General features: G+C 43.8%; 1 protein-coding gene across 1 annotated transcript in view; it reads left to right on the top strand.

Annotated features, from left to right (window-relative positions):
* The first annotated feature begins 2,044 nt into the window (after positions 1–2,044).
* ERN1 (endoplasmic reticulum to nucleus signaling 1) overlaps positions 2,045–24,344 on the top strand; it is a 58,630-nt gene continuing 36,330 nt past the window's right edge. Inside the window, exons 1-2 of the mRNA XM_014532602.1 lie at positions 2,045–2,092; positions 15,448–15,568. Of these exons, the coding sequence (XP_014388088.1) occupies positions 2,045–2,092; positions 15,448–15,568 (169 nt within the window). The remainder of the gene's footprint in view (positions 2,093–15,447; positions 15,569–24,344) is intronic.

The raw sequence follows: 24,344 nt of genomic DNA, 5'->3' as shown, positions 1-24,344 counted from the left end.
GAGGTGCTAATCTAGCCTTTGCCTGAGGCGATCAGGCAGATGGCTCTGCGCAGGGCTTGGGCGGGTCAGTCGGGTCGCAGGGACTTCTCAGAACCCCCGGAACCGCTGCAAACCTCGGAGGGAAAGCTGCCTTCCAACTGATGCCAGACACTCCCGCTTCTCCCGTTTGGGTCCGAGTCCCCAGCGATTCGCCCGTATCTGGAGCTCAGAGTCTGAGACTCCCCCCTGACCGAAAACGACAACCGCGCTCTCAGCCACCAGCCCGCTTTGCGCGCGCACCTCCGCACCTGAGTTTTTTCCACACTGCGCCTCCTCTGAGCCTCGGTGTGCTGTTGTTTTTCCTTCTAGTTGAAGAGTCTCTCCTCAGCCAGCCTTCCTGTGGTTCTGGGTGATGTCCGTTCCGTCTTTTAGTTGTATTTTTGAAGTGGTTGTTTGCGGCAGCAGTCTCCGGTGTTTACCTATGCCGCCATCTTGGTCTCTTTTTCTATCTGGGCTTATCTTTTAGAGAATTGGGATCGATAGATTCTGCTGGTTAGCAGCAGAACTAGGAATAGAGAATCTAGCATTGTATTTGTTTCTAATATAGTCCAAGATTGCCCAACTCTTAAAAGAGCAAGTCATTCCAGACTGGTGAGTATTCCAGTTGCTTAAAAAAAAAAATCAGCTTTGCCCTGGCCAGGTGGCTCAGTTGTTTGGAGTGTCGTCCTGTAAACCAAAACGTTGGGGGTTCAATTTCCAGTCAGGGCGCATATGGGAGGCAACCGATCAATGTTTCTTTCTCATATTGATGTTGCTCTCTTTCTCCCCCTTCCTCTCTCTTAAAAAACAAAACAAAGCAAAACAAAAACAAAAAAAACACATCAATAAGAACATATCCAAGGGGAAGGATTTAAAAAAATCAACTTTAACTAATAATTGGCCTTACATTCAAATACACTTAGTTATTGAATTACACACTGTTTAGAATTATTTAAAGTGACACTTAGCTTACTTATTGCTACCTTCTCCATATATCAAAATGCCTAAGGAATAAAAACAGTATTACTTTCCAGGTCCCATTGCAGCACCCTTGCAGGTGAAATTAATCTCTGAGTTTTAAGAGAGCCTTCTGTAGCCAGAGTGAAGTAGCCAGGGTGGTGTGGGTGTGGAAGAAATTTGTGGGAGGAGTAAGTCCGATAGTTAAGGTACAAGAATGAAGCATATAAACAAAAAAGAACTTTCTTATCAGGGTGAGAATGTGTGTGTTGGAAGCAAATTGTAGGAGGGGACAGTTTGTGAGACTCACCTTCCCCTTTTCTGTGAGAACTGGATATCTGTCTCAGCCTCGCAGCCCGAAGGCCTTTGCAGCCGGTGCAGGTTGAAAGGCCTGGCGGTACAGCAAGGTGCGGGACATGGCCAGCCAGTTATCTCAGCGACCTCAGTTGTTACTCAAAGAACATTAAGTAGTTTCTTCCATGGGGGAAGGATTTATAAGATCTCCGGGCAAATTCAAATACTGCATGAAAGATGTAAAGCCAGTTTCGGGGAATCGCTGACCTCTGAACAATCTAGTGGCCTTATCCTCTAGTTCTGTTAGGGTTCATTTTCCGCTTGCAGTGGTCTTGTTTTACCAAGAAAACGGTTTCCTTTACACATAAGAGATTAAGAACAAGTTTATCTGTAGTTTTGCTCTTCAACTGACTGGGAGCCAAACCACAGTTGCTTCTAAAACCAACCCTAAGACATCTTGATCTGAAGGTTCAGTATTTGGAAATCTCTGGGGCTTTTGGAACTGGAGTAAAGTTCAGTCACTTATCTGATTTGTGGTTTGGAGAAGAATAGAGATCTCCCTTTCAGTTTAGGTTTAGGAGATGGTTGGTTTTATAGCCCATAGCATGTGTCCTTGGGAGTAACCTACCTCCTCCCACATATTATTGGTTGATTTCTATGGTATTTCTTTTCCCCACCCTGAACCTTAAAGTGAATCAGATTATTACTAATTGCCAATGTTGCAATAATTTGAGATACATGGAGACACCAAGATGTTGAAAGACCAGGATTGGGGATGACTGTGTTCAGAGGCATCAGGACTTCTAAACTCTCAAATTCTCAGGTGGGTTTTGGCATGTTTTGATCAGTTAGGGGGAGAAGAATCTACAGCAAAGCCTGAGGAGAGATGAGGGCCTGGTAAATCATAGCTCATCACACTTCTGAGCTTCCAACCCAGTGTTCCTCCTTCATAGAATCATATACTGATGGCAGGAGAAATTTAATGACTTGCCCAGAGCCTGAGCCAGAACATATATCCCTGTTCCCAGTCTCATCTTTCAGCTTCGTTCACCCAAAATCACCTGTCGAGCATGTGCCAGGCTTGTGGGGATACCTGAGGAACTCTTGGTTTTTTAACTTGGAATTATGTGAACACAGGATAGGCCAAGGATTGACAAGCAGGCCTGAGCAGGGGAGTGTGGGCTCAGAATCATAGGGAATCGCCCTGGACAGGGCCTGGGCACACTGCCAGGCCAGCCTTCAGGAGGCGTGGTTATGGAACCTGCCATATTTCCCCTTGTGTTGTACAGTTTCTCTGCTAGATGGTTAACTCCTTGAAGGCAGGAGTGTTATAAGCCTTGGGGTTCCAGTACCTTATACGTAACAGGGCCCTTCTTTCTGTGCATCTGTAGGTTAAAAGAGAGAGTCCAGTCCCGGGAGTGGGGTTGAAGTAAGTGATTTAGCAAGTAAGTTGGACATAGACGAGTCAGCCAACAGGAAGAAGTGTGAAACAGGGAGTGCCTAGAAGAGATTGATAACTTGTCAGCCTGCATGAGTAATGCGAGACCGTGATCCAACAACTCAGCCTTACTGTATGGTTACTCTTCCTGTGGCAACAGAGCCTGGAATTGACCGCAGGTACTGGGGAGATGGAGCACCCGGTGGATAAAAGGACAGCAGGAGGCATGTTCCACTCTTTGGGCCTCCAAATCCGTGCCTGGTGGCTGGTCAGAGAAGTCCCTCGGAGGAGAGTCTCATAAAAGATGTTGTGTTGGAGTTTGCTTTATAGGCCATACTTCATATAACAGTCTTACTACAAACTTTCCCATGAAGTTTTGGTGTGTGATACTCAGCTGTAAACCAGCATCAGTCCAGCATTGGTATAAAATAAAACACCAGGGAAGACTCACCTAGGGTGTGAACACAGATTGTGTCTTGTGTATCAAACGTCACCTTAGGGCAGTGATGGCGAACCTATGACACGCGTGTCAGAGGTGACATGCGAACTCATTTTTTTGGTTGATTTTTCTTTGTTAAATGGCATTTAAATATATAAAATATCAAAAATATAAATCTTTGTTTTACTATGATTGCAAATATCAAAAAATTTCAATATGTGACACAGCACCAGAGTTAAGTTAGGGTTTTTCAAAATGCTGACACGCCGAGCTCAAAAGGTTCACCATCACTGCCTTAGGGGAACATTTGTTTCTTCCAGATTTGCTTTGCACGGTTGTGTACAGCACCTCTTCCTTCTCTTTCTGTGAGCTGCATAGGTAACAAGACACACAGGGAAGATTCTGATTTTTGTGGCCTCACTGTATGAGCACACACTTGGCTTTGGCCAGCTTTCTCAGCCCCACCTTGTCCCATTGCCCTTTCTGCTTTGTCTCCCCAGTAGCACTGGCCCACTAGGTCCTCAAACACAGTAAATTATCTTCAGTCTCAGGGCCTTTGCACAGGCTGTTCCCTTCCTCCCCCTCTTCCTTTAGATCAGTGATTCTCAACCTTGGCTGCACATTAGAATCACCTGGGAATCTTTTTAAAATCCTGATTTCTGGGCCTCATCCTCCGGAAATTCTGTTTCTTTGTTATGGGGTGGGGCCACAACATTAGTAACAAAGAAACAGAATTTCCGGAGGATGAGGCCCAGAAATCAGGATTTTAAAAAGATTCCCAGGTGATTCTAATGTGCAGCCAAGGTTGAGAACCACTGCTTTAGATCTTAAATCAGATGTCACTCCTTCAGGAAAACCTTTGACACTGATCCCACAACCCCAACTCGGCTTCTCCTGTTATGCTCTCATGGGTCCCTGTATATCTCTTTCATAGCACTTACTGCAATTTGTCATTTTGTTTGTCTGGTTCTTTGACTCCTATGGTCCCTTATTAGATCATAAACTCCACAAAGGCAGGAATCAGATCTCTGTTGTGATTAGATCCTAGTGTCTTGCACAGTTCTTGATTAATCATCATAATAATTGACACTTATATGGCACTCACTGTGTACTAGGTACTGTTCTTAGAGCTTTATGTATATTAACTCATTTAACTCTCCCAACAATCCTTTCAAGAAGTATTATTATTATTCCCTTTTTACAGGTGAGAAAATCAAGGTAACTGCCCAGGGTGGTCTGGCTCCAGAGTCTGCCCTTCTAACAATCACATTATACTTCATTGAAGCTTAGCAAACGTAAGAGTGTTTTCAGATAATCACATACAATCCAGAATGTAAAATGTAGTACCGTTTGGTAAAAATCTTTTCAGCAGTTATTTCTTTTTCCTTCTTTTTAAAAAAATCCTTCTTCCTTCTTAAACATCATAAACCATTTTAATCTTTTCTTAATTGTTCCATATACCATCGCTGTTTGCCCCTGAGGGGAGGAGATGAGTAGCAACTGAGGTTTGAGTCAGAGTGGATAGTCAGGTTTCTGACTTTGTTTACTTTCCGATGGTATCTTTGGCTCCCCCACCAATTTCTTCAATAAGATGTCTTCCCTGGTACTTACATAATTCTTGTCTTTGGAAATCTCAATATTTATTTTACTGCCTTAGCAGTTAAAGAGATGTTGTTCAAAAGGAGAAACATATTGGGAAGCTTAGCCAGCCTCCCCTACAATTCAGATGCCCATGTAAGCTGCTTTTCTAACCTGGAGAAACTGGCAGTAAGATTGGATGACCTCCAGACGAGGCAGAAGCCTGACCAGGATGGTAACTTTAGGAAGAGCGATCCCTGGGAAAATGGAGCCTTTGGCTACAGAGTGTGTGTCCTGTAAAAGCGCATCCCTCCCCCATCCCTGTCCTGGACAGCCATTTCTCCTTTCTCAGGAGGGAGTTCCGCTCTCCTTGGTCCCTGGAAGGGCTTCTTCCTTGAATCCAGAGGCTTGCTATCTCCTTGTTGGGCATTCTTTTCTGCTTCTGTTTCCTGCCTGCGTCTTGATAAGCTGGAGGAAGCAGTGTAGCTTGGTCCCAGCCAGTCCTCTTGCCCTGCTCTTGTTCTCAGCCTTCACTTGTCCCACTCCCGATTGAGTTGTGCCAACACAGTCTTCCAAGCATTTTCTTATCATTTCCTATCTCTGCCCAAATGTGTGAGAATTGCATAGAGATGTTTACATGGGCTTCTCAGAGGAGCCTAGAAAATAGAAACCTACGCTAAAATTATGGAAACCTGGTGGCATAAGATTTTTTCTCACATGAAAAAATCAATATTCAGACCCCTGTTTCCTTTTTTTGTGAGCGTATATCCTGCTAAGTGAAGCAGTCCTGACTTAGGCTTGAGGCTCATCAGCATATGTTTGGTCATTAAAATGGTCTTTGCTGTTCGAAGGACTTGTCCTGTGCTGATCAGTAATGTATGTTTCCTTGGCATTGGTCTTGAAAGAATGACTTTCTTCATCAAAGGAATTGGCAGAGGCTACTATATCATCATCATCATCAAAGAGCATTTTTAAGAAACCCATTAGTACTGGGCTGGATAAATGTATCGCAAGAATTTTTTTTATGGTGGCTAAGGCCTTTGGCTTTCTGTGGTGGTATTCCCACCCACTTAGATCTACAGTGGGATCTCAGGAATTTTTTACCCAGAACATTTTTTTTTAAAACCCACCCTGTATAATTTGCAGTGCCTTTTGGTATATTGGGTGTCTGTGTAGAATCTACAGTTTACATTTTGGCTTCTTCCAAAAGATCCTATCCCCCCCTTCCCTCAGGACAGCGTCCTGTTCTTCATCCTCTCCGGCAGGATTCAGAGGGGAGCTCCAGGCCTGAAATAATTTAAGCTTACAGTTCTCAGAGAACCATGATTTAAAGTATTGAAATTATAGTGTGGTGCAGTGGGCAAAGGACCAGACAGAAAGGCGGAGACCTTGGTTCCAGTCCTCTGTCTACAGTTAACTGTCTGTGGTACCTTGGGCAAGTCACTTCACCTCTCTGGGCCTTGACTTCTATGAAATGAGAGGGTTGGGTAAGGTGATCTCTTTAGCCCTTTTCATCTCTAAAATTATATATTCCAGAAGTTGTAAACAGTTCTACAGTTTGATCTGTGTTGTATGGAGCCATACAGACTTAATGACCATCTAGCTCATTTGCAACAGGAAGGCAGTATGGTGGACTGGGCCAATAGGGAAGTAGGTAATCCTCAAATGGACTTCAAACAGTGGGGATTCTGACAGGGGAAGTCCAGGTATCTTCTCTTATGAAGCTTGGCAACATCTGGCAAGCATGGATGGCAATTATGTCATAAATGCAGTTGTTTGTAGATAACTTTTATTTGACTAGAGCCGTGGTCGGCAAACTGCGGCTCGCGAGCCACATGCGGCTCTTTGGCCCCTTGAGTGTGGCTCTTCCTAAGCCTTAGGAGTACCCTAATTAAGTTAATAACAATGTACCTACCTATATAGTTTAAGTTTAAAAAATTTGGCTCTCAAAAGAAATTTCAATCGTTGTACTGTTGATATTTGGCTCTGTTGACTAATGAGTTTGCCGACCACTGGACTAGAGCATTTATCCACTTTCTACTTGACCCCTTCCACTCTCCTACCCCCAAAAGAAATCCCCAACTAAGGGTAAAGAACAAAATTGACAGATTCTGATTAGTTGCTATTATCAGGACTGAAAAATTTGGTATCTAATCGAGCCTTTTTTCCCCATAGGGTTTTTGTTTGAGGACTTCCTAACAGTAGGTTTAACTGCAGGATCAAATCGGTCTTCTTGTAGGAATTACTAGTCTAAGTCAGACCTTTATTAGTTTAGTTTGTTTATGATGCTGCTGTCCCATTAAGGTAAATGAGCCTACTAGATTTATCAGTTTTTACAAGATCTGAACTGCTACTGTTGCCTTTTAGTGAAGACAACAGCATAGTAGTGGCAATACTCACATTCTAAATCTCAACCACCAAATGATCGAGAAAGCTTGAGTTTTAGTTTTCATAAACAATAAAATGCTTAGGAACCTTAGGGATTTGATACCACACTAAGCACAGGGCTTGTTTCCTTGACCACAGAGCACCTTTCATGCCCAAATGTATTTCCTCCTCCCATGGTGTCAATATAAGTTGATGGCAGAGGGACCATGAAGACAAACAGAACAGCTGGCTATTTGGACTTAGACACAGCCTGGGGCTCCCAAACAAGTGGGTGAAATATATTTACCTGTTGTGAAACTAGTATACCTTTGCGCTCAGGAATAAAGTGAATTTATGAGGAACCTTTTATCAGACCCGTTAAAGGAATAGCCTAAACCAAAGAATTGTAACTGTCTTGGATGGTGGTTAATTACACCACACAAGAATGGCCACAAATACTAGTTTTACTCCCTCAGTTGCTTAGTTTGGAAACCACACAGAGCTGTTCAGTTAGGCCTTGCCCTTTACTGCATCCCAAGCAGACACTTGACTCCCATCCAAAGCAAATGTCATGGTTACCTTTATTGACCTAATGTCCGGAAACTTAACAGCTGATAGGCTGGTTAGAAGGAACTAGTATTTGGTTGATGGATTATTGCTGACTTACACTCAAGTAAATGAAGTATAACAGAACTTGGACTAGTTCTTAGTAATAGACTGAAATCATTAAAACATAGGCAAAATTAAACAAGAAAAGTCTCTTAATATCACCAATGTTTTAATTCTTTTTTCTCTAGCTTCTTTTTACCAGGCTTTCTAAATTTTTTAAATCATTTTTATTTTTCAATTACAGTTGACTTGACATACAATATTATATTAGTTTCAGTGATTAGACATTATATAACTTAATAAGTGATCATCCCAATAAATCTTGTATCCATCTGACACCATATGTACGTAGTTATTATATTATTGACTATATTCCCTATGCTGTACTTTACATCCCCATGACTATTCTGTAACAACCAATTTGTACTTCTTAATCCCTTCACCTTGTTCACGCATTCCCCCAACTATGAGTCTGTTTCTGTTCTGCTTGTTCACTTATTTTGTTTTTTAGATTCAATTGTTCATAGATATGTAATTATTTCCATTTTATTGCTCATAGTTTTTGTCTTTTTTTCCTTCTTCTTAAAGAAGACTCTAACATTTCATGTAATACTGGTTTGGTGGTGATGAACTCCTTTAGCTTTTTCTTGTCTGGGAAGCTCTTTATATGTCCTCTAATCTCTATCCCAATTCAGTAGACAGGAAACTAGACAATGAGTTTTCTGTGTCACTGTGTCAGATGGCTATATAGACATCTCCATAATTGGAAGAGAGGACTTTACTGTTGGGTCAGGTGTGTAAATGAGTTTGGGGTTGGAGAGCAGGGTGTGATTAGAATAAAAATCTTTGATATATCTGTCTAACAGGCCTTTACATAAGAAACCTTCAAAAGTAGTCTTTGTTTAGCCCACTCTCCTGATCAGTCTGAGGCTTATACTTATGTGGGCTCTATTTTTCAACAAGAGATCTTTATGTAATGGGTGTGTACTGGCATTTACTGGCACTGATTTTAGTCGTAGCTGCTTTGGTGAATTCTAGACAGCTTTTTGGCCATCATTGGGCACAGTCTTCTACTATGTGATCAGATGGCATTAGAATGACAGTACTCTCCTGGGTACTTGTTGTAAAGCCGCCAGAATCACAAATAGCCAGGCTTTGTTGAAGTTTATAATCTGAAGTAGTTACTATTGCTACAAATAGAAGAATTGTAGACACATATGTCCTTTTTTGAATATCATTTAGTGCCTGCCAAGGACTATATTACAGAATAATATTTTGGGGTACTTCCTGCTGAATTAACATATTACTGCACAAATTGTGTGTGTGTGTGTGTGTGTGTGTGTCTCTCTCTCTCTCTCTCTCTCTCTCTCTCTCTCTCTCTCTCTCTCTCTCTCTCTCTCTCTCTCTCTCTCTCTCTCTCTCTCTCTCTCTCTCTCTCTCTCTCTCTCTCTCTCTCTCTCTCTCTCTCTCTCTCTCCCCCTCCCTGGTATCCAAAAAGTGTTTTACTGATATCTCTTAAAATCAGCTCATCCATCCTGTGGCTTTCACTAATTAAAGTCAGGAGAACAATGCCCTTCTCACCTCCGAGCAATATTGCTAAGTTAATAATTATAAGCTCTTGATTCCTTAGCACGTTCTAATCCATTTTAAATCTATTATTCCACATTTGGTGACATGCAGCTTTAAATCTTCTCAAGAATGCTTGTGTTCTAAGTATAAAACAAAATTTCTTGGAAATCTTTCTTATGCAATCCTTCCCTCACTTGCATACCTGTTTTAAGTACAGTATTACCTGTAATACCATAATGTGTAGTATTCATTAACCGAAATGAACTTGAGGTCACTTTAACTTTGCTTTACCTCTGAGGCCAGCTGTCCAGTGGATTTGAGCCTTGGCCAGGAGCCCCTGCACTGTAGAAGGCACACTGGGTGTTGATGGCAGATTGTAAGTTCCAGGAATTTAGGTACACATTACATTGTGTATTGATAGTCTTATGGAAACATGCCAATATCCTTGCTAGATTTCTAGTTTGGTTTGGAGAAATGGTTTTCTTAACCTTAAATAAATAAAACTAAAGTTAGGATTATGCAATATAACAGTAATCCAATGAAGGTAGAGGAAAAATTATTTTGGGGGAAAAACAACACACACAAAAAAATCCCTGAACAAATCCTGGTCGGTGCAGTTCTCCCAAAAAGGGGGAAAACCATTTTCTCAGCCAGATGATTGATTCTGATGTTATTTTAGAAACTGTGGTCTGTTGGAGTAGAGGTAGGAAGGGGAGAAGATTCACAGAAGAGATTTTTATTTTAACTATTTTTACTTATTCTACTAAACTAGCACTACAGTGTTGTCATGTACATTTAACTTTCTTGAGTTTGATTCAGTCAATCTGTATGCCACCTGAGAAGTGTATGGCTCTCCTGTTCCCAGTGGAGGGGCCTCTGTAGGTGTGTGTACCCCCTTTGCCTGGGGTAGGATGCACCAGGTTTGTAAATAGATTCATCAGGTCTTGATCCCTCTGGAAAGCTGGGTATGCGACACATGTGTGCATGGCACCACTTCTTCCCACTGACTGCGAGATGAGAGTTCTGTGCTATTTTTATTAACCTTATTTCTGGCCTTTGTTATTAGGTGGTCAGTTAGCTTGTGGACCGATTCTTTCTTGAAATGTGAGTCTGAACATTAAGACTTGCATTTCTTTGGAAAATGCAGCATTTCTTAAAACCCTGAGTTGCCCTGGCCTTTCCTGTGCCCTGAATCTTAGAGCAGCTGGCAGTGGGCTCCCTGCCATTCTTCCTTGAGGGGCAGAGGGTGAATGGAAATGAGCAGTCACTTCAGTGACAGGCAGGGCAGCAAAACCAAGCCCTGGGGCTCCGGTGGTGGTTTCCTCCTGCCATGGGTAAGTCGCCTCCTGGCCTGACCAGCCCCAAGTACTCGTTAGAAATGGGTGGGTTTTTGCTAGAGGCTGTTTCATTTGTTTTTGTGCTGCTTAAACACATCACGCCCCTTGTGTCCAAAATTCTCTTTATCAAAGACTTTTTCTAAACAAAGTTATTTCAGAACTCATTTTAGAAAAGGTTTTGTTTTTTGTTTTTTTTACCTGAAATATAAGGAGTTAATACAAGAGCAGCTAACAATTCGCTAAGTTTAGAATATAAGAGAATGAAACTGTCGGCAACCCACCTTTTAATCATCTGTGTGAGTTACTTGGGAGTTGCTTCCAGGTCTTTGCAGTGAAGGTAAAGTGGATGGTGCATCTTAAGAACTGGTGTAGCTGCTTTGTAATCAGAACATAGAACATGAGGCTGCAGCCCGGCAGCGGCATTGGTTTTCACGGGAGGGAGACTCGTTAAGTCCTGGCTGAGCAGGCCGGCAGTGAGGACTGCTTTACCACTCACCCAGCCCAAGTGAAAGAAGCAGTTTGACCAGCAGCCACTTCCCCAGCATCTTCTGCCCTGAATTGCCAACCCTCTAGTCACCAGTCTGAGTGTTTCCTAGAATTATCTTGGGGTCGCCTTGTGTGAGATGATGTGTGTCAGACTTCTATGAGGACTGACCAGCTAATGGGTGTCTCGTTTTAGGCTAGACCAGATTACCCGCCGCTGTCGTTCTTACCTTCTGCAGTGTTACTGTGCCTACTTCTTAGAAGTCACCATCGAAACCAGGAATATATATTTCACTAGTTTGAAAAGTGAGTCAGATTCCAGGTAGTCAGCCTGCCGCAGGTCTGCAGCATCAGCATTTTCTTTCCATTGTCGGGCTCCGGAAACTAGTGTGTCTAACCGCAGGGTCCATTGCCATTTCATCCGTCGTAGGGAAACGGGAGCACTGGCGACTGACGTGCCTGGGTGCAGGGAATGCAAGTTCATTACTGGGAAGCATGTGTGTAGATGTTCAGATACATGTAGCTCGCAGCTCTGCTCAGTATTGCAAAAGGCATATAGAAGCTTAATTCATGTTAGTTTTAGCAACTGTATTGACAGCAGGTGTACGCATGCTTCAAAAAAAATGCCAGGGGTGAAGAGCCAGACATTTTGTAATATTCATTTGCCTTCTGAGAGAATGACACTGGTCACAGGGGCTCCCGGCCACTCTAATTTGAAACAGCTGAGAGCCTTCAAAGAAGAGAAAAACCTGCCGGTTGTGAGGGGGTTTGTGATGTCACTGTGGACGTTGTGATTAACTGTCAGCAGTCTCAGTTGCCAAATTCAACGTCTAGCCCACGCTGGTATTTTTGAGATGTTTAAAAGACCGTGTTAGTTAGGTGATTAGTGTTTTATTTCAGTTCACCAACCAACCATAGACAATTGCTCTTCCTGTGGTTTCCAGGCAGCTCAGACAGGCAGCTGGCTATTGTTTCCACGCTAGCCGCGAAGCAGCACTATTAATATTTTATTTAATATTGGCCCTTTCAATATGTGATAAATGTACTTCGGGCATTTAGTTCATTGTAATTGTACTGTAGGCTTTGAAACAACAGCAAACTCTTCTGTTCTTGGAAGCACACTGTCTTGCCAGGAGACCTCTGTGTTTCTTAGCTTTGGTTCCTTGTTTGGTGGATATTAATGATCCAAGGTGGTCGAGTTGCCTCATGTCCTGAGATGGAAAGCGCTTCACCTGGGATTTAGGAGCTTGCCCCGGCTCCTTTAAATTCTAGCCTCTCTTCCACCTGCTAACTTGTCCATCTCCTGTCTTATGAAAAATTCATTGCTGATTATGTGATCCTATTATAGAAAATTTAGAAAATAGAGGAGAAAAGGCTATGGCAATAATCTTGCAATATTTTCTTCATCTTTTTCTCTCTGTATATTTTCATTTGCTCTGTGTATATGCATACGTGCGTGCGTGTGTGTGTGTGTGTGTGTGTGTGTGTTAGGACTATATGGGTTGTGAGTGACAGAAACCTAGTTCCAACAAGCTTGAGCAAAGAGGGGAATTAATTGTGAGGATTGGTGTCTCTGAGCCCAAGGACAGGGACTTAGCGAGGCCTGAGGATTGGTGGAAGTGGGCCGCACCCTCCCAGTCTTTCAGCTTTTTTCTTCTCCGGCTTCTTTCTCTGTTTCTGCCTTTGTCTTTCTCTCATCCAGTTGTTTTTCACGTGGAGGAAAACATATTCAAAGAAATCTCCCAAGTTTAATTTCTTACCACTTCATCTATCCAGAGAGTTCAACCCAATTCTTGTGTGATCACAAGACCTAGCATGCAAAAGGACAGTTCCTGGGGTAACTGTTTGATAGGTGGAGGGGGGCTCAGCAGGGATTTCTATCTCTTGGCCCCCAGGCATGCTTGGGTCTTTTCTTTTCGTTTATTCAGTTCCCCAACTGCCCCTACCAACATAATCCTGCCATCCCACATCAAGCTGCAAACCCATCCCCTTTCCAATGGGAGGCAGCCCTCGGTCTTGTTCAGCTGCAGCCTCGGTGGTCTTTGTAGGGCCACTGTTCTCCAGGCCAGATGCTCCGGGCAACGTGCACGCCTCTGCTTCAGGTGTGAGCAGGTCTAGGTGAAGCTTGTCCTCATCTATCCCCTGTGGCCTAAAATAATTTTAACTACACCAAACAGTTGGTGTGCGTAGCCTCTTGATTCCAGCTGGGGCAGGCACCACCCCTGAGGCTTGTTTTTCTAGTCCAGTGGTCGGTAAACTGCGGCTCGCAAGCCACATGCAGCTCTTTGGCCCCTTGAGTGTGGCCACGAAGTTTCAATCGCACTGTACGTGCGCGCCCGCACGTGGTATTTTGTGGAAGAGCCACACTCAAGGGGCTGCAGTTTGACGACCACTGTTCTAGCCCATCTAACTAAAACTGATTTCCGAGTTCCAAAGGTGGAATTAGAAGCAGACCCTTCCTCCTCGGGTTTAAGGCTTCACCCGGAGAATAGGCTCAGCAGGAGCAATAAGGCTGGCTGTGGTTTCTCCCATCCAGGTGAGTGGGCCTTGGCTCTGGACAAAATAAAGGGGGAACTTCTCCCACTCCAGGCCAGGCACAAAGGAGGTGAGATGAGCTCTAGGTCCTGGCAGCTGTGTTGCCCCCTCGAAAAGGAATGCAGGGGCTGGAGTGTTTGTCCTGCCACCTCAGACTGTCCCAGAGAGAGCCACTTGGCTTTCCCTTTTAAGGGATTAACTGGGCATCATCCTGGCTCTTACCAAGAATGACCAGGTATTTGGGGGTCAGACTCCCATGCACAGGGGAGTAATCCCCCGAGCTTTTAGAGTTCATGCTAAAAGCCAGCCATATTTTTAAAATAACATTTGTGCCAAAATTCAAACTGTCTCAGTATAAGCAAGTTGGCCTGTTTTTAATTCAACAGCTACAGGAACCAGTTAATGTGCAGGACAGTATAGAGACAAAAGAAGAGACAAGCTCATTACAAGATGGCATTGCTGAGTGGGCCCATATCGCAAAAGCATGTTCCTAGGAAACCCTCACATCACACACACACACACACACACACACACACACACGGCTGCTCCCATGGAATCTGTGTGGATGAGGGTACGTACAATTTCTAGCAAAGCTAGAAGACAGGCAGACAAAAAGAATCTGTCCAGTATAATTATAACCACAGTTACATTAACTTTTGGATTCAGCCCAGCCAGTGTGGCTCAGTGGTTGAGCATCAACCCATTTCCAGTCAGGGCTTGCAGGTTTGATACCCGGTAGGTATTCTCATTATTGATGATTTTCTCTCTTCCTCTCCCTTTATCTGAAATCAATAAAAATGTATTTTAAAAACATTTTTAGATTCTTTATTTTTCATGTGACAACGAATATAAGCATTTTTCTGTATTGTTGTAGCTTTTCCACATGCTGTTTTAATGATTACATAATGCTTCATTGTGGGTCATAATTTATTTCAGCCATTTAGATATTATTGGAAATTCAGACCTTTCTAGGTTGGTTTTTTTTTTTTTGTATTTATAAAATGGGATATAATGAGTATCATTGTGCATAGAGCTTTTTCCATATCTGGAATTATTTCTTAAGGATATAGACATGGAATTACAGGACCAAAAATATGAGCACGTTTATACTTTCCAGAAAGACTGCACTAACCATTTTTATCAACACCAACAAGTGAATTTCACTACCTTTGGCTAGTTTCTTTAAAAAAATTTTTTTTTAATTCATTGAGCATAAAATATGCATTTTAATTTAAATTGTATTTTGAGTATAAGTGAGGAGTAATTTGGGTTATGTTTTTTATGCATTTTTGATAACATGTCTCTTTTGAAATCTTGGTGCTTTATTACTACATAAACTCATTATAGAATGGGAGCTGTTTTCCTTATTTTGCTTTAAACATTTCCCCCTAATTCTTTGCCCTTTAAAATTTCATAAGTGTATATGGGTGTGGGTGGGTGTGTTGGCATTCTTCTTTATCAGTCTTGCAAGATGGCCAAGTTTTAGAAAGTGAAATATAACTAAGAGAAGGAAGTCAGTTAAAAAGCTGAGCGTACTTTCTACCTCAGGGATTATTTCAAAATCCCTGTCCTTGTCATGTTAGGTCATAAGCCAGTCCCTCTGCAGGAAGGATTGTCACTTAGAATAGGTGACCTGGGTCCTAGTCCTGACTCAGCTGTTGTCCAGACAGGTGCCCTCGATGGGAACCTAGGCCTCCATCCTCAGTTTCCTCATCTCTAAGCTGGTGGGTTTTAGAAACTTTCAGGGGTGGAGGTCTCTGGTGGTACATGCCCCAGGTGAAGAATCATGTTGACCAGGAAGGTTCTTCTCCATCTCTTTGCAGATTTTTGGAAGTCCCAGCACAGTGACGCTTCCTGAAACCTTGCTGTTTGTGTCAACCCTGGATGGAAGTTTGCACGCTGTCAGCAAGAGGACAGGCTCAATCAAATGGACTTTAAAAGAAGGTAATTTGGATTTGGTCTTTGGGTGACATGTTCATGTGCTCTGCTGCTTCCAGGAAACATATTCCAGAAAAAGAGAAAAACAGTTATATGTTATTTAATAAAATAAAAAGGGATAATGGAGTCAAGGAGAGGATAGGGCTCAAAGGTATGTTTACAGCTTAGATTGTGATTATCTGCTAAGTACATCAGTTGAAGAGGCACTGTGGGCTGTGTGTTTTTTGTTTTCTTTGCTTCTGTCCAGATTTCATGTTTAAAGAGCTCTAGGCTTTTCTATTAATAGTTCTGGCTTGGTCTTTACAAAACACATGCTGCATTAAATTTTTTTGTTAAGTTCTAATAATTAAAATCTTGTAATCATAATTACAAGAAGGTACCTTCTCTAACCACAAATGACTCATTTGCTTTTATAGAGGCTGGGATAATTGAGGGCTGTAAGATTTGACATTCATCCAAGTTGGCCACTTGATTGGTTCTCTACATGGAGGGAAGTAAAAGACGGGACCTGTTTCTCCTTTCGTAATCTCCCACAGTTTATGGTCTTGTCTTCCTGGTGATAGTGGAGTCCTACAGCTGGGAAACTGTATTCTATTTCCCATGCAATCTTCCCAGGTAAAGCCATGCAAATCCCGGGATTTGGGGCTTTCCGTGTCATCTCTGTTATTCTGTCCAGTAATGATCCTCACTTGGCCCTAGATGAGGGCCTGACCAGCGTGTTCTCTTCCGTCACTAATCCGTGACTCATTATTGTCATGAGCACAGCAAGTGTTTTTCCTTCCTTAATAAAATGTCCCCAAATAGTATTTTAGATGGGAAAACAGGAGCCTGTGTCAGAGGCCACACGTCATCTTGTCAGTGCAGCAGCAAACCTAGTTACCATCCATCGAGGATGGCAGCTGAGGCACTACAGACTGCCCTGCCGCACCTGGCGGGGTCCTGCTTCAATCAGCAGGGGCTTTAAGCAACAGAAAGGACCAGCTCTTGGGAGTCGGTGGCCACAAGAAGATGGTAGAGCTGGGTTTTGGCATTGCATTACAAGATGTTATCTGTACCGTCTCTCATTCCTGTATAAGTCTTTTACTGCTTAAAAAAAAAAAAAAATCAGAGTTGTTGAAATTTCACAATTTCAGATTTTGTCCAAAGTTGGAAATCAACAAGGTGCAGAAGGATTGCGATAAGCATTTTTACTCTTGTCTTAAGGCTGGTCCCTTAGTGGCAGTATTCCTAGGCAGGACATTTTTGCCCCAAGGACACTTCATTCTTCTGCTTTGCTTTTTCCTGTATTGTTTTAAATTGATCTTCTCCAAGTCTTACTTTCTAGAAGTAGCCTCCGCTGTATCGGGCACAACGGTGTCCTGCCTTGTTTGTTACTTAGCCAAACATAAGAATTAGTCTGTTCTCTCCTGTAGTTTAGAGCTTAAAGGATTTGCCTCTTTTTTTTACTTAATTTAACATGTGTTTACAGAACCTGGTCTGTGAAAGATACTCTGTGGGCCCAAAGAAGAAAAAGATAGCACTGGATCTCAGGGAGCCCACAGTCTGGCAAGGAGAACTTCCGCAAAGAGCGTCTTGTGACCGCTTCACAGAGGTCCTAGGGCAGTGATGGTGAACCTTTTGAGCTCGGTGTGTCAGCATTTTGAAAAACCCTAAACTTAACTCTGGTGCCGTGTCACATATAGAAATTTTTTGATATTTGCAACCATAGTAAAACAAAGACTTATATTTTAGATATTTATTTCATATATTTAAATGCCATTTAACAAAGAAAAATCAACCAAAAAAAATGAGTTCGCGTGTCCCCTCTGACACGCGTATCATAGGTTCGCCATCACTGTCCTAGGAGCTGCCGGAGGGAGGGGGCCAGGAAAGGCCTCACGAAGCTGGGATGTTGGAGCTGAACCTTGGTGGGTAGATTGGATTCAGTCTGGAGAAGCGAGGCCTGGGGAGAAGGAAAGGAGGTAGCACGTCTAGGCAGAGCAGGGAGGAGGAGGTAAAAGGCACTTAAAGGAAGAATTAGAGAAATCTGATTAAGGTCTAATAATCTCAATATTTAATATTCTCTAAGTCTCATTGTTTTTCCGCAAATAAACTGGCTTGTTTTAGTGAAATTTAGCCCTTTCTACCAGTAGCCTCAATATATATTTCTTTACAAAGATTACAGGTGGTAATATGGAGACCCTGAGCTTTCAGTTCAATTTTATTTATTTATTTATTTAAATATTTTTATTGATTTCAGAGAGGAAGGGAACGGGAGAGATAGAAACATCAATGATGAGAGAATCATTGATCCATGGCCTCCTGCACAACCCCACTCGGGATTGAGCCCACAACCCGGGCATGGGCCCTTGACCAGAATCGAACCCAGGACCCTTCAGTCTGAAGCTCTATCCATTGAGCCAAACTGGCTAGGGCCAATTTTATCTTGCAGTTATAACCAGAGATTTCAACATTGATATTTGCAAACCACTAGCACGTAAATAGATTATAAGTGTTGAGATACTGTTCTAGGCCCTGAGGATACAAGTGAAGGAAACAGACAAAATCCTTTTCTTCATAGAGCTTTTATTCTATGGGGAAACAGATAAGGAAATAAATGACACTTAAGAGCTCTGGAGAAAAATAAAACAGGGAAGTGGAGTAGGGGGTGCCAGGCTGCTGGGGTCGGGGTGGAAGGGGCTGCAAGTTTAAACAGGGACAGCCCCACTGAGTAAGAGCTCAAGGAAGGAAGGATCAAAGATCCTCGAGCTCAAGGAACCCAACCATGCCAGCACCTGGTCTTCGACTTCTAGCCTGAAGAACTGAGAAATAAATACCAGGCTACAGTGTTTTGTTACCGCAGCCCCAGCTGACTAAAACACCCAGCCTCCGCTGTACGGGATCAGCAGGTGCTGTGTTGAGACTGAACTGATGGGGCCAGGAGGAAGCAGGAGACCAGGGGGAGGCTACTGCCCCAGTCCAGGCAAGGAAGGCCGTGGGCTTGGGCCTGCACAGTAGTGGGCAAAGTCAAATGGAAAAACCTTGCCGATGCAAACAGACACCTTTAACTCATCCAACTGGGGTTCTGCAGAATATACAGTGGGGCCTTGACTTATGAGTTTAATTCGTTCCGTGACGGAGCTCGTAACTCAAATTACTCGTATGTCAAATAAAAAAGTGAACGAGTGAGACACGTGATGCTGGGCTGATGTTGTGGCGTTCACTGTGACGTTCGCTGTGCCAACTAGCGGTGGGGTATCTGAAGCTGGCTCGTAACCCGAATTTTAGCTCGCAACTCAAAGCAAAAAATCGGCCGAGAGACGGCTCGTATCTCGAAAAACTCGTTAGTCGGGACACTCGTAAGTCAAGGCCCCACTGTATACCTGTTACTCCATTTCATGGTTTCCTAACTGTTTACTTGTTTCAGAGGCCAACAAGCTGGGAGTGTTGTTTTTTTTCTTTCCACAGAGTGGTTTTGGCAGGTGCTTTTGTTCCTCACCCAAACACGTGTTGCTGTTCCCAGAAGTGGAGATTTCTTACACCACCGTGGCAGACTGCACCTAGTGCAGAAAAAGACTTTTATTTGTTTTCCGACACTGAGTTGAGTTCTGACACTGTACATTAGCTGTGATCTGTCTAAGCTGTGATTTTTGTAATAGTAGTACCTGCTGCTGTCTGTCTGTCTCTGAAATATCACCAGTGCAGATGGTTGAGGATGTTTTATTTCTGCACTTTCTGCCCAAATGCAAACAGAGAATATTGTCCTCATGCTTTCTGTTGGATTAGTTTTACGAAGCTCGCTTCGGCCTGCTGGGGTCCAAAGGACTTTCTCTGGTATTGCCAGCTCTGGTTTACGGCTTCTTGCACTCAATTTGAAATGCTAGTTAATCGATTTTTGACACTCAGATCTTCATCAAATTGCACTTAACTCTTTAGCAACCCTACTCCCATGCCCTCCATGGCACGGAGGACTGGATCTAATTTAGAACCACCCTTTACTAATTATAAAAATATGCTAACTGCCAATTAGAGGCAAGCAATGGGTGGAAAAAAAAAAATATGCTAACTGTGCAGCATGGCTGCTTTCCCAACCAGATGGGCCCGGACTCCTGAGCTGTCCCTTGAATGGTTAATATTGGGGATTCTTATGAGGGAGGGATCAGAACTAAATTGGTTATTTGAAATTTGAAGAAAATCTTCCCACATGAGTTTCCCTTTCTTACCGTGCGCCTCTTGCTATGGTTTCTCCCGGTGCTGACAGCACGGCCCACCCAGTCTGGGAAATAGAGTGATGCTCTGCTACTCGGTCACGGAGTCCTGTCACGCAGGCTGAAGAAGTGTCTCCCAAATCTGACTCCCCCTCCCCATCCCCCTTGCTGGTGCCTTAGCCAAGCTCTCTATTCATTTCCCAGATGAATGCTGCAGCTTCCTGACGGTGGTCCCTGCACCTGTCTTATCTTCCCATTCACCCATCACACTGCTGTCAGGCGTGCCCCCTGAAAAGACTAATTGACCACACCACACTCCTGCTGAAGTACTGCTAGCAGTGCTACTCCAGGTGTGGTCTGCCCTCCTGCGTTACCTGTCCACGAGGAAAGAAGTACAAAGGGAGATAAGCATCACCCATGGTGTGATCCTTCACTGATTAGTTTGGGGAGCACTGGCCCACAGACAGAGTCAAGGCCGAGCTCCTCAGTATGCATGCAAGGCCCTTCCGAATCCGCTCTTGCCCACCTCTGCAGCCTCAACTCCCTTTTTTCCCCCAGAGGTGCGCCTTGTTGCAGCCACAACTCCTCTCCAGGCCTCGGAGACATTGGGCCTTGGCTTCTGCACCCTCCCCTCCAGCAGCCTGCACTGCTGGGCAGGCTCCTTTCATCCCAGGTTACTTGCTTGTTTCCTCAAGCAGGGTGAGCCCTTTCCTCAAGTGGGTGTTGGAGGCACTTCCTGCTGGTGGTGCGAATTTTTGTTTACATTTGTCTTCCTGCCGAATTTCTAACTCCTTGAAGGTGGGGTCTCTAAACAGCCAGGGATGCTCAGGAAATGTCGGAGGACCTGAGGCCCACTGGAGTTCCAGAACCCTTCTGACTAGACGTCCTTCAGGAGCCCTGAAAAGCAGATGAGACTTGACTTTGCCTCCTCAGGGTACTCGCCTGCCACTTGTGCCGTCGTCACATTAGTTTCCAGTTCCAGTTTTTGATCTGAGTTTCACACAGCTTTTGCGGCTTCTGCAGGAGGCTTTCTGTCCTCCTTTAGGCTGTGTGCCTCTGGAAGTGCCCGACTTCTGCCTGCAGAGGTGTGATGGAAACGTGAGAAGGGAAGTTGTGGGAAGGGTTGACATTTTGTTAATAGCCCTAATCTCTTTTCTCCTAAGAACCTTTCTAGGCTTCAGATACGCATCACCACCTTTCTACTTTATCGGCTAAGCACAAGAAAAGTGTTTCTTTGTTCTCCATTGTCTTGGAGGACTGAAAATTAAGTTTCACAAGAAGGGACATGAGAGGGCCTGTTTCTGCTTTTGAGCATCTTGGAAATGTGTTTCCTGTATTTTACTCTTTGTCATGGAAGATTCTAAACATAAACAGACATAGAGATGATTATATAATGAACGCTCGTGTATCTGTCACTCAGCTTCAGCCGTCACCAGCTGGTGTCCTGTCTCATCTGTACCCGCTCACAGCCTCCCTCACGCTCGGGATTGGCTTCGGAGCAGCACATCTCCCATTGTAGAGACACCTTTTAGCCCGCAGCCACCACACGTAGCATAGATTTCAACTCCAGTGGGTAGTCTTTGCTGCATTACTTGGTATGTATCAGAGCACAGTTGTAAATGTTGAAGTGCATGAATAAAATTCCTTTTTTTATTTGCTGTGACTTAGTTAGTTATCCTTTTGTTCATCTTGGGATGCCGTGCGAGGTTTGCTGGCACTCCCATCACTCAAGAATGAATTCTGTGAATTAGGACATGCTGAGAGGCGTTTGGTCGTAAGTCATAGTATTGAATTGCCTTATCCTCCCCCCTTTAATTTCCTTCACAAGTGATTGTACCATTCAGTGTACGTTTTTAGGTCTGACTGACTCCTGCCAAGGTGAAGGTGAATCAGAGCCTAGTAGAAGTCAGCTGCCTTCGCTATGGGCGGGTTTTTAGGTTACCTTGGTATCTCCCCACGATCACCTTCATCACACATGACATTGCATGACTTGCAGAGGTTACCTGTAAGAAAACCTGTTACATCCTTTCTCAGTTCCGATGAGATCTGGATTTTGAGGCGCTTTTGATTGGATGTCTATTTTAAAATGTTCTCATGCGAGCTGAATTTTGAGAAATGTTTTAAGACTTTCTTCCCCACAGTTTGGATCTAACAACTGAAGACGAGTGAAGAGTGTAGATTCCGGAAGTACTTTCCTCTGGAGGGAGCAATGAGCTGCCACTGGGGAGAAGTAGTCCCTAATCGCCTCACCTGAGCACGAGAAACATATTTGGGAGACTTGAGTTTTGAGTTAAGGGAGGGTGAATGACCTTGTTTCTACCAATAACTTTTATAAGGAAACAGTGTTAGAACCTTAAGCATTTTTCTTGAGGAAATGGCATTTGTCTACTGCAGTCAGACTAGCCGATCTAGTTTGATCTAGTTTCACCGTTGGCTAGGATTAAAATCGTGTGCCCTCTAACTCATTCCTTTCTTTCACTTCACTTTTCTGATCAGGACTAAGTTTTGTTGGCCTTTTCCCCCTCCTTTTTGTTTCTGACCATCCCTCCTTTTCCCCCACCCGGGCCCACCCTGGCCATCTTACTGGGGTTATTAAGTCGCCTTCCTCATTACCCTTTCTGATTCCTTCTTTTTCTCATTTGCTTAGTGCCCTGGCTGACTTTTTTCAGAGGACTGTATCACATCTCTCTTTTTCTCAGATGCCTACAATCAGTTCCTAGCCAGTGCCCGCCACGCCACATCACGGAGTTCTCTCTGCTTTCTCCTCCACGGTCTCACTGCCTGCTGTCCAACCTGATTCGCATTCAGAAGGAACACTTCACACTTGCCAAGCCTGTGTCCTCATTCCCACAAAGCGGTGATAGTTCTTCACTCTTGTAGTCTTGTCCTCCCCACCCGCCAGGGCAGCCTACTTTATGGCACCGTTCTTCCTGAGTGCACCAGCCCTCCCCGAGTCCTCTCACCTGGGTGATCTGTGATACCTATGGCGTATACCACGTGTTTCCGCCATTTATTTTATACTTGGTTTCGTGTGTACAAGCTTTCCAAGCTCTTTTTCCTGCATGGCATGAACCAGGGAACCAAGCTGATGGTAGATGTCTGATGTGTTTATGAGATGTGTGTGCTAAATCTCAGCAGTAATTACTAATAGCTGGGATGGGAGGGAAAGACGAGGCTCTTGAATATTTGGCCTGGGGGAGGTTTATAGGGAGCACAAAGCAGATAGGAACTTCATTTGTGGTCTTCGGTGCTTCATAAGGGCTCAGAACATCTCAAATCCCTGCTAGAAGTGCACTTAGAAGGGGCTGGTTTGGAGACTTTCTAACTGGTCCTGACATCTTAGTTGTACCTGGAGAAGTCTTGCAGTCAGAGAAGCTGGTTTTAAGCACCGGGTGTGTAGGGGTCAGTAGGTGGTTGTGCTTTAGAGAGAAGAGTGAAGTGGACCGGTGCTCATCTAGATTCCGCCAGAGAAGAGGGTGTTCCGGAAATATCAGCTCATCTGGGGAAGAGGAGGCAATGATCTTGGAAGGTTCCTTAAGCTCCAGTCAAATGGGCAGCCTGTTCTTGTGGCTTCTATAATCAAAGGATATTATTCCTTCCTACCTGGGAGAAAGTCTGCCTGGAGCTACCTCCACAGAGAGGCCGTCAGTCCCTATTGCTCCGGTTTGAAACAATTATTTAAATTTTGGTTGACTTCATCAGAGACATTTTTCTGTTTTGCCGAGTTACCACCCCCATGCTTCCCCATCATTGATGTTTCTCTCTCTCTCTCTCTTTCCCTTCCTCTCTGAAATCAATAAAAACATATTTAAAAAAACACACACGAGAAATACCCAAATGTCCACCAACAGGTAAAGCAAATTGTGAGTACTCCTTCCACCATAAAAAAAAGAACAAAGTATGAGGCACGCAACAATAAGAATGAATTGCAAAAATGTGATGCAGACACAAAAAAGACCCAACTACATGAATTCCATTTGTGAACTTTTAGAACAAACACACGAATCTCTCAGTGGTTAGATGGGGTGGGAGTCAGGGATATTGCATCTAAAGGGATGTGAGAAATGTTTGGGGGGATGGAAATGATCTATATCTTGATTGTGAGGGTGGTTACATGCATGTGTATGTTTTTCAAGACTCATCGAACTGTACATGTAAAGTGGATGCATTAGGAGAGAAAGGAGAGCACATGCAAAAGAGAGAATAAGCCCAATTTGTGTGTCTCTAGTCAGGGGAGGCGGTAGCCAGCCAGGAGGACTGGACGATCTTTGGCGATAGGATACTGCTTGAAGGCCTAGATAGATGAGTGTGAAATGTCTGTGAATGTGAAGGTGAAACCTTTGTCCTTCTATGGAGATGCGAAGGGAAGGGTGGTAGAGTTGGACACACTTGAAGGGTGAAGGGTAGGGAGTTTCAGAGAGCCACAGGAGGCCCAGGTGTGTGGAGAGAAGGGGGGCCTCGAGTCCAGGAGTAAAGGTTTGAGGCACCAGCTGTGAGGAACAGGCAGCAGAGGCCAACCCGGAAGTAGGTAGACTTATCTCCTTTGACATGGGGCCCCGCTGGCCACAGATGTATAATGGTATCTCCAAGAGTGG

Source organism: Myotis brandtii, unplaced genomic scaffold (assembly GCF_000412655.1).
Source record: "Myotis brandtii unplaced genomic scaffold, ASM41265v1 scaffold120, whole genome shotgun sequence".
Taxonomy (NCBI): Eukaryota; Metazoa; Chordata; class Mammalia; order Chiroptera; family Vespertilionidae; genus Myotis; species Myotis brandtii.
This window is presented reverse-complemented; position numbering and strand designations above follow the sequence as displayed.